General features: G+C 29.8%; 3 protein-coding genes across 3 annotated transcripts; 2 read left to right on the top strand and 1 right to left on the bottom strand.

Annotated features, from left to right (window-relative positions):
* The first annotated feature begins 223 nt into the window (after positions 1 to 223).
* On the top strand, positions 224 to 3,557 carry LOC114131796 (gastrula zinc finger protein XlCGF57.1-like). The gene is made up of 6 exons (XM_027997100.2): positions 224 to 523; positions 610 to 1,042; positions 1,104 to 1,337; positions 1,416 to 1,547; positions 1,617 to 1,903; positions 1,983 to 3,557. Exons 1-6 carry the CDS (start codon positions 513 to 515, stop codon positions 2,551 to 2,553), a joined length of 1,668 nt encoding a protein of 555 aa, XP_027852901.1. The 5' UTR covers positions 224 to 512; the 3' UTR covers positions 2,554 to 3,557.
* Positions 3,558 to 4,118: 561 nt separating this feature from the next.
* Positions 4,119 to 8,705, bottom strand: LOC114131797 (exonuclease 1). Its single transcript, XM_027997101.2, has 10 exons — positions 8,382 to 8,705; positions 7,264 to 7,383; positions 6,931 to 7,192; positions 6,651 to 6,866; positions 6,305 to 6,571; positions 6,026 to 6,239; positions 5,712 to 5,958; positions 4,999 to 5,647; positions 4,386 to 4,555; positions 4,119 to 4,332 (listed from the first exon to the last, which is right to left on the bottom strand). Exons 1-10 carry the CDS (start codon positions 8,540 to 8,542, stop codon positions 4,308 to 4,310), a joined length of 2,331 nt encoding a protein of 776 aa, XP_027852902.2. The 5' UTR covers positions 8,543 to 8,705; the 3' UTR covers positions 4,119 to 4,307.
* A 211-nt stretch (positions 8,706 to 8,916) lies between these two features.
* Positions 8,917 to 9,900, top strand: LOC114131798 (39S ribosomal protein L12, mitochondrial). Its single transcript, XM_027997102.2, has 4 exons — positions 8,917 to 9,115; positions 9,191 to 9,407; positions 9,480 to 9,611; positions 9,672 to 9,900. The coding sequence occupies exons 1-4, from the start codon at positions 9,057 to 9,059 to the stop codon at positions 9,786 to 9,788; spliced, it is 525 nt and encodes a 174-aa protein (XP_027852903.2). The 5' UTR covers positions 8,917 to 9,056; the 3' UTR covers positions 9,789 to 9,900.
* Positions 9,901 to 10,844: the final 944 nt, after the last annotated feature.

Here is a 10,844-nt window from a genome sequence, read left to right on the forward strand (position 1 = left end):
TTTGTGCGGTCCGTCCGGTGCGATATTATTGTGTCGTTTGTACCTCCACCCATCCCCGACAGTTGGTTAATACACCTTTACGCTTTTATTTCTCTTTCTCGCTCGCTCTCAACGTTTTTGTCGATTTTTTTTTTTGTCTCCCCGCGCGCGCATGTAATCATCGTCGCGACGACCCTCCGTCGACTCACCTACACAATTAAAATGGCGGAACGTTATCAACACAACAGAAGATGTCATTGACGCTTTCCGTTGTTTACGATGCCAAATCCGATTCTATAGGTAGGTAGATTTTCCGTCCTTTCGGGTTCGTTGCTGCACCCAACCGTTGCGCTTTTGACGAAGTATAGGGACGACGATGCGCGCGCGCGCCTCCCAAGTGCTTTGGACTTCTTACCGTCGGACGGTCTCAACCACTGTTTGGCCAGCGTCTGCTTCGATTCGCTTCGTCTGTGCGTGACCGTACGCGATTTAGCCGTTTCCCGAAATCACTCAGATCTTCGTGTTGCAAGTTAATGTTAAAAAGGTAAGTGAACCAGCTCGTGCGGAATGTCGCCCGTGGGTGTCGTATCGCGCACAGTATACTCAAGGCACAGTCATTGTTGTTTGCAGGTACAATGACAGTCTCCAGCCAATAAGATTGGTGACGGACCATCTGACCGAACGGCTGAACCTCGACAGTGCATGCGCATTGCCGTTGGCCAATTCAGGTTCTGGGTACTTTGAACCGAAACCGATCAAAGGGACAAAGAAGGGCCGGCCTACGACTGGACAACATATTCGGCTTGCGGCCAAAAAAAATAACCAGAATGACGTGACAACGATGAGCAACAATCTCATGTTTCGAAGTATGTTTTTTATGAACGAAGAAGCTAGACATTTCTTGGCGCCGCCTATACAATTGTCTACGACTGACGGAGAGTATTTCACACGCAAAACTGGTAATCCAAATTTGAATACACACCATCAACAGCAACAGCAGCAAGCAGTTGCAGCACTCGTCAATCACGATTCCAGTTCTAGTGTTGAAATCAAACCGTTACAAGTAAGATCCTATTTGATTGTACTGTTGATCAATTTACTATAATCCTATTATAATTATTTAGCCACCAAAAGCACGTCCCCACGGGTGTGAAGAGTGTGGCAAAACGTTTCTAATGAAACATCATTTGTCAACTCACATGCGAGGTCATACCGGTGAGCGACCTCATATTTGTCCTGAATGTGGAAAGACTTTTGCCCTCAAACATTGTCTAAGTACTCATTTGCTATTACACAGTTCAGAACGACCATATAAATGTTTAGAATGTAATAAAAGTTTTACCTTAAAACATCATTTGGTTAGTATTTAATTTAACTATAATATGACCATTGCACTTGATTATGTTTTGTAATGTATGATAATAATTATTCTTTAGGTAAGTCATGAAAGAGTACATACTCGGGATAGACCATTTGAGTGTCCTGAATGTCGTCGTCGATTTCCTCAGAAACGACACCTGACCACTCATATAAAATTCCACTCTGGTGAACGACCGTACTCATGTTCTGTAAGCAATTGTTTAATTAGAATGAATTTTTCTATATGGTGTTTTAAATAACTAATCAAATGCTTACAGGTTTGTGGTGAGACATTCTCGCGTGAAGAACATCTAGTCATGCATTCAAGATTCCATGGAGGAACACAACCATTCGTGTGTCCAGACTGTGGAGCAGCATTCTTGCGTAAATTTGAATTGGTTAACCATGAACGACAGCATGGCCGTATACCTGAATCTTGCCCTGCTTGTGGTAAAGAGTTCTTACAGAGACGCACATTATTGGTTCACGTAAGAAACTGTGGCCTTAATTCATCAACACCAGTACATAGATCTCCTTATACTGCAACTGCGAGTAAAGCATGCCGGTATATATTTTAATTAATTTTTTTAATTTAATGAAATAAATAAATAAGCAATGAAATTAATGTTTATAAATATTTACAGTGAGTGTGGTGAAACATTTGCTAGCGATGAAGGACTAGCACTTCACATGCGATTACACATCGGTGATCATAGTTTCCTATCTGATATTTGTAGTCTAGCTGCTACGCTGAAGCAAAGTGTACAAGGTGTATCTAATGGTATTGCTAATGTACAAAATCATCACCAAGCACAACATCAGTCTGGTGTTGTAGCCAATAAAAAATCTCACTATTGTGGAGACTGTGGCCGTGGCTTTACACAAAAACATGGCTTACAACAGCATCATGTTAAATACCCAAATGCCACATGTAAAGATAAGCCCTTTGCTTGTCAAAAATGTGGTAAGAGTTTCATGCAAAAAAATCACCTTGTACTACATGAACGGCAACATATGGATCCACCACCATCCAGAAATCGTAATGCTACCACCTCAGCTGTCCAATCAATACAACATTTACAGACTGAACAAGTTGGCTTGCAACCGACTCCTCTTCATACGACTATCCTGGGACTACAACCTATTAGGCATATTCAATCTGGTAGTCAACCTCAACTTTTAAGACATCCCAGTGAGGCCCATTCGGGGTCATAATAACTGCCTTGTTTTATACTTAGATTTTTTTTTTAAAAAAAAGATCTATATTTTCTTAACAAAATTGCAGTTATTCATAGATTTTTCTTGAACTGGAATCCAAGATATATTAGCAGTGATAGGGATTTTATTCTTCAGAGTATACGTTACATATATTTTGATTACCTAAATGTATTATTTTATGCATGACTGCAAATCAATTTAAACATTTATTTTTGACTTTAAAAATGTGGCGTCATCAGAATTTAAGAGTTTAAGAGTGTTTTTTTTCATTAGTTTTTCTTTTTTTTTTTTTGCTTGCTCTAAGTAAATATGTTTACTTAAATATGAATCGATTTAAATGTATAATTACTTATATTTAAAAAAAAAAAAAAAAAAATTAGTTTCATTATTACAATTAGAACTATTTTATTAAAATGTATTAATATTAACATGAATATTTTATATTATGTATTATTGTATGCTGCACCTAAGGTTCAGTTACAACTGAATTGATTTTCAACCCATTCAAAACAACGTAGCAAAAATAGGAAGTTAATTTGTTTCGCAGCTGGACCTACTTTTATATTTGTTTGTCTAATTGAGTAAAATACGTCCTCAAATTAAAAGTATAATTAAGTACCAATCATACTATGAGTTTGTAAATGTTGTGATTTTTTTTTTTCATACCTAATCAAATTTATATAGGTAGACTTTTTAGACAAAATATTAAATTAATTTTTCTGGATCTTATCTTAGTGTGTAAAGTATAATCATATATGTGTGTATTATTGTTCAATAAATAGTAATACGCATGCGAATAAAGTAAAAAATCCCAAGTTTTAATGGGTGCTACTAATATGATGTAAAAATACTTAAATGATAATTTTATTTTAATTTTAATTTTTTTTTTTTACGTCTTGTACCAACTAATTGTAAATACTTAACATTAAGTAATATAAATATTATATATATATATATATATTTGAAGCGTATTAAAATATAGAAAAGTTAGCACATTTTAATATTTTTTAATTTTTTATGTTTGTAAGAAAGATCAAGTTTATTTATCTATATAAACATTCCATTTGTTGGTCGTAAAAAATTGTATAATTTTAGTCGTATATTGTGTGGGGGAACAAATTGTAATGATAGATGATTGCCTTATATATAGAGTTAGGAACACTAAACAATAAACAATTAATATTTAATGTATATAATGTAATAATTATATCTATACCTACATATGTTTTCTTTGTGAAAACGACAAGTTTTATTTGACTATAAATAGAATGCCGTTAACTAACTATTATTTTACACAGCTTTTAAGCAATTTAATGTATTTTATTAAATTAAATAAGTTTTTATTGATTTGAAACTTAATTTTTTTTTTTTTTACTATCAATAATGAACTAATGAAAGACAAGTTAAATGATAAACCCTATTGTATGAAAAGTATTATTAGACACGTATTACATTATTTATATAAAATATTATAAATTATAAAACTTCAATTTTTCCTTATAAAAATAAACTGTCCTTGAGCTAAGGCTTTCAGTATTCAGTTATCAAATAAACAAAATACATTAGTCTAAGTAAATGTTTTATTTGTGATAATCTTCATAAAAACATTAAACATATAATAATAATCAAAAACCTAACAATGAAAAAAAAAATTAAATATTAAAGAGAGTGCAAGCTTTTGTCACAATACATAAGCTCGATATGTCATCAGTCTTAAGTTGAATAGAAATCATTATTTGAGCAAACAGTCTTCAACGTTTTAATTTGTCACCAGTTCTGTAAAATTAGTCATTTAAAACATTGTAATGAAATTAATATCAATCGCTTACTTGAAACCAAACTTGGACAACAGAGTCTGACTGTTTTTCCCAGTACTTTTAGATAGTCCGGTCCTTGGAAATGAACGCTTACTCTGTTTTGGCGTCACAACAGGAGAATTGTTTGTTTCTTTTGTACTCTGACTACCAAATCCTTCATCGATATCATTTTCATGGTCGTCCTGTTAAAATAAAATTAATTTTTATAGAGGATAGTGTCTTATAGACTATTATACAATCATTGAAATTATTTATTATTGAGTTATAAGAAATATGTACTTATTTTATATTATAAAATGAAAATATTTTCCTAAATTATCTAAATATTTTATTTCTATAGATGTTATGTATTTTAATTTGTATACATTTTTTAACAAATCAATTATTCGTGTATAATTTGTAAAAACAAAATAATCATGTAAAACTATTATAAGAGGACTGTAACGAAAATATTCTAATGTTTATGATTTTAAACCAATTGTTTTTAAGTGTATTTAAATTTTAAATTTATTATAATTATAATAGTGTAATATCTAATAAAAAAACAATATAAATATTAACTGTATCTTAAATACTTATAGTTTTGAGACATAATAATAATAAACATGTAAGCTAATATACTTACTTTTTTAGTATTTTTGTCTACAGAAGTAAAATAATTTGAGTTGTTTTGGTATTTTTGTTCCTCACTGGGTTTTTCTTTATTTGTAACCATTCTATTATTTGAGTAACTCTTCCAACTAAAGGCTGATAGCGTTTGACTAGGCAATTTTTTATTAAATGTTTTTGTACCAACTTCTTTGTTATCAAGACACTGCAATTGCTGTAAATTTTCTTCAATAATATTACTAGAATTCAAAGAGACATTCAAATCATCATTAGTATTTTTATTTTTATTAATGGTAATCTTGCGGCTTTTGAATGGATTTATTGATTCTTCTTTGAGAACTTCTTTGTTTTCAAGACATTGCAATTGCTGTGAATTGTCTTCAATAATATTACTAGAATTTAAAGAGGTATTCAAATCGTTATTTGTATTTTTATTGATGGTAATCTTGCGGCTTTTGAATGGATTTATTGATTCTACATTGAGAACTTCTTTGTTTTCAAGACATTGCAATTGCTGTGAATTGTCTTCAATAATATTACTAGAATTTAAAGAGGTATTCAAATCGTCATTTGTATTTTTATTGATGGTAATCTTGCGGCTTTTGAATGGATTTATTGATTCTTCTTCAAGAACTTCACTAATTTTTGGTGTTTGAGAGAAGTACCTAGAAATAAGTCATTTTTATTAAATGTTTGGAAGAATGAATTAAAAGAATTTTAATAACTAACCCACTAACTATTTGTACATCTGGGTCTATGACCGTATACTTTCTTTTAGTTAGTTGTTTTAAAAACGAAGGCGATTCGTTTTCATCTGTATCCAATTCTGATTTAAACAGTTCATCCGTAACTTTACAATCTTTGAGATATGTCGATTTTGTAGACTTATGTTTTTCTTCAGCAATGTCACATTTTTCCAAAACTTTTTCATTTTCATAAATTTCGTCAAGAGTATTTAAAATATCATCTTCAGTCACTAAAAAAATATATATAAATATTATGTATAAATTATTTCCAGAGTCTGTGTATTGAATAAAAAGTACCAGGAAGACGTTTTTTAACTTCTGGTGTTTGACGAATTGGTGATGACCGAATGGCACTTTTGGATATCTTAGGACTTATAGTTGGAGTACTCTTGATAATTCCTTGAGTTAAAGTACATACTTTAGGATTATATTTAAGTGGTTGGTAGTCTTTTGACCAAATACTCTTATGGCGAGCTTGAATGATTTTCTTTTTTGTAATTTTATCAGGACTCTAAAACCACCAAATTAATAATCCATTGTATAAATATATTATCAATCTAATGAGTTCATTCTTACTAATTGAATATCTGGATCCCAATCATCCATTATCTCTAAAGAAAATGGATCTATATTTCCTAGTGCAAGTTGATAAGCTTGATCACTGGTTAGTTTTGAAACGAGTACAGGTAAACTAGGATCTGATACATCATTTAATGGTATTATTCGACGAGATAATGGATCGAATACAGGTTGATATTGGAACATACGATCAGCATCCATAAATTGATCGCGGTATTCAGGTGGAATTTTAATGTTCATAAAAGATCCTAATCTTGAAAGTGCCTTAAGTATAGAAATAACAACATATTTTACTAATTATTAGGTTAAAATAAATACAAAAAAACATGATTGGAAAATTTACTTTGTAGATATCAGGTTCACTTGTTCTAGTGATGAATTGTCGAGCTTTAATCAATCCTACTCCAGAAATAGAAGGTAAATAATCACAGCCCGATAATATACACATATAACGAAATTTATCTAAACTAAATTGTTCAGGTTGGATATTCATTGACAGATGTAATTTTTCTTGTTCAATTAATATACCAGCACCATTTTGATCCATTTTAAATAACACCTGTAAGCATATTACACATAAGGCTATTTAGATGTATTCAAAGCTAATAAATCATTTATATTACTCGTTTGCAACCAAACAGCAACAAATCTGAGTCTTCGGTAATAACTATATGAGCAATCCCGCTTAAATTTAAATATGCTAATTGAGAATCAGCTTCATATGGTGCTACAATGCAATCAACATTAATCTCTCTACATCGCTTAATGAGATTCAATGCCATTTTATGAGTAACATCGATACTGCGTCTTAAAAGTGATGAAGCTTCTTTTCCTTTATCTAAACGCATTAACTCGGCTGCCTTCTTTCGATTTTGCTCTCTTAATCTAAATAAAATTTATTATGGATTGTTAGAATCAATAATTTGACATCATTAAAATAATTATTATATTATTACTTTCGCCGTTTTGATTCAGTATCAGCTTTAGCGGGTAAATGTTGTCCATCAAAAACTAAAATTGGTTTAATATTTTGAGCTAGCAACATAGACACGAATCGCATGCAATAGTATACATACCTAAAAAATTAGAAAAGTTGCTTAATTGAATAGAATAGAGTGCTATCATATTTAATAACAACCATTGTTAAATTATAAGAAAAGTTTTTAATCCTAGATTTTAAGCAAGTTTATTTAAAAAAATAATATTATTTAATGTTCAATCGTACTAATTTTTGTAAATAATGTACATGCATATATTAATATGCATTATTACCAGTATAAATAGAAATAGTATGTAGATAAAAAGTATAGTCAGAGTCGACCTTAAAGTGGAGTGAGGCCTAAGTTAATTTTTATTAGGAGCATCTTAGAATTTCATTGATGCAAGGTCTAGGGCATAGCCCTGCTGGCCTCTGCTTAAACCCAGCTCTGAGTATAGTATTATAGAAATTTTAAAAATATATTTTAATATACTGTGTAATTGAACCCAATATTTAAATATAAATAAATATTAACAACTAAAAGACACAGAAAAATAATTTTATGATCTTACTTCAATCTGTTCAATTGTAGTCTCAACTAATGTTATAAAATAAATTTAGTTACTTTAAATTATCATAACATCTAAATTTTACTTAGGCTAATGCAAATTGTATGAATATTAAGCATATTTTAAAACAACATAAAATGTAAAAATCAGTAAAATTTCTGTAATGAATACCTATTTTTTAGTATTATAAAATATATATTTTTCAATTCTTCACATATAATTTCTATAAATAATATTCTTGAGAAAAAAAAAACAACAAAACAACAACTACCTACTTTAGACCATTCTATTAACATTTTAACCAAATTTGTAAGACTAAAAACTTCTTCACTTGGTTACACTTTTTGATTTTTAAAATACTAAAGTCAGAAAGATTTTTATTAATGATTAAGCATAGTAAAAGAAATTAATTCAGTTGTTATAAACGAGACAGACAATTTTTAATAATCAAGTATTGTATTATAAAGATACACGTTAAAAATTCAGTATAGGTATAACTTTAAGAATATTTTTTAATCGTACTCACGCTTGATTATCTTCTCCTCTGGCTAATTTCTCAGCACAAGTGTATACACCTTTGTGTAACCAACAATAAGCGTCGATGGCCACAGTACATCCGGAGAACTCTGACACATTAACGGTCCTCCATGATTTTTCTAAAAGAGGTATCAGCCCTTGAATACCCATATTCCTTCAAATTTTAATTAGTTTGCCTGGTGTAGTGAGGGTTACAACGAGGACATCAAAAACGTAACAATTATTAAATACTAATTCATAAACAATATTGTATAATATTTTGTACTAAAAAAGATAAAATAGAATCCTTCTGCTATAATAGTGTTTCCGTACAATAAGTTCATATAAAATTACTTTCGGTAATCGACTTTCTTAGTTATCGTATCATTTTTATATTGTATTACCCGCCAAAATGTTGATAACGTCATACATTTTTTTTTCCATACCGTGGTTAGAAAAGAATTTTATTCAACCCATGATAGGTCGGTCCCAAAAATCATATCTTTTTCGTTGTTCAGTGTTTAGAAAATTTTCAGCTGTTCTGCTATTGGTATCATTTTAGGTTAGTTCAGTCGGTCCGGAAAACTTTCAATCAAAAATATAATTTCTTATCGACCTTTTATTTTTTGAATATATTTTAAATTATTAGTAATTACCATTTTTCATAAACAATATACTAGTTAAAATGTTGTTAAACAATTCAATCCGTATGTTTGGCCGACATCTCCGACCTTTGTCAAAGAAGTATGTATGAACAATATTAATAATCTTTATAGACATGCAGATGTAGAACATACATTTTTATTATTTCATTTATAGAACATTAAGAATGTACTCTGTCGCCCAACCATTGACTATACCACAGCCAGACGGAAGCTCTGTGTCGAGCTCTCCAAAGTTAGAAAAATTATATACAGAAATCACTTCCTTAACGATGGTTGAAGTTTCAGAATTCACTGAATTATTAAAAGTCCGTCTTAACCTAAAAGACATTCCCATGGGAGCCATGGTCAGCGCACCAGCTGCAGGAGGACAAGTGAGTATAGTTTAAAAAATAACAACACTAAACCAGTAAAAAATTACAACTTCTATTATTATTATTTTTAAGGAAGAAGAAGAAGAAGTAGCTGCAACAGTCAAGACAAGTTTCACTGTTAAATTAATGAAATTCGATGAAAAACAAAAGGTTGCTTTAATAAAAGAAGTGAAAAACTTAATGGATGGCATGAATTTAGTACAGGTTGGTACTATATCAAATTCGTACGTTATACAGATACTTTATATAATATTTCTATTTCAGGCTAAGAAGTTTGTTGAAAGTGCCCCCACAGTTATCAAATCGGATATTGGTAAAGACGAAGCAGAGAAATTAAAAGAAGCATTTACTAAAGTAGGAGCTGAATGTGTAATTGACTGAGTTTTACGCATTTGTTATATTGTAATAATATATAATTATTTTTTAATTTCACTTAATTGGATTAATGTAAGTAGTCAACATTCATAATGTATCAATAAAGTTTTATGTATGATATTGTTAGATTTTAAACATTTTATATCTGTCCTGTTTTTGGAGTTTAAATGCTGACAACAATGGGTGTACATTTTATAATAAAATTATTAATGATAAATTGTAATTATTTGATTCAAAATCAATTAACACCAAACTTTTTCCAGTGTGAAAAATATAATATGCCCAGTATTTATTTAATGTTAAATTAATAAGCAAGAATTATAATAATATTTTTTATCAAATTTTAGTTTGATGATGCTTTATAATGTATATATTATAAACATTTCAAACACCCAAAATTATTATATAAAACTTCCATGTTGTTACTAATTTAAGTTCTAATACAATATTTAACATTATGATCTTTACTAAGACTTATTGAGTCTGTATTAGAATACTAACTAGGAAAGAACTTGATCACTAAGTTAATTGGTTTTTTATTTATTATAATATCAAAAAGATAACTGGACCTTACTGAGTAATGATAAGGATGCCCTGAAGTTATTTTGGTTACTTTGGTTACTATAAATACATTGACAGCATTTTATATATTTTTATTAAGTAGTCAACGATGAAATTATAAAACTAATGATTACAAAAATTACCGTTTTGACTCGACCACAATTAATATAAGGTATAACAAGTTGGTGTATAACTTATAACTGTTAATTTTATGTTACATCCAGAGTCACAATGTCAGCTTTTACTTTGTCTGTATAATAAACCTTTATTTGGTGATTAGTGATTACTATACAGGATATCTATTGCGAAAGTTTATATATACAATTATTTAATGGTATAGCAGGTTACTAGCTATGACAAAATTAAAACAGTGGTTGGGAAAATTTAAAAGATTAAATTAAGATTTTTTTATTTAATCATAGAGAAGTTCAGTATTCATTGATTTGTAAAATAACTAAAACACTTAATAACCTTCTACCTAGTTATAATTATACATTATTA

The sequence above is a fragment of the Aphis gossypii genome, chromosome 2 (assembly GCF_020184175.1).
Source record: "Aphis gossypii isolate Hap1 chromosome 2, ASM2018417v2, whole genome shotgun sequence".
Classification (NCBI taxonomy): domain Eukaryota; kingdom Metazoa; phylum Arthropoda; class Insecta; order Hemiptera; family Aphididae; genus Aphis; species Aphis gossypii.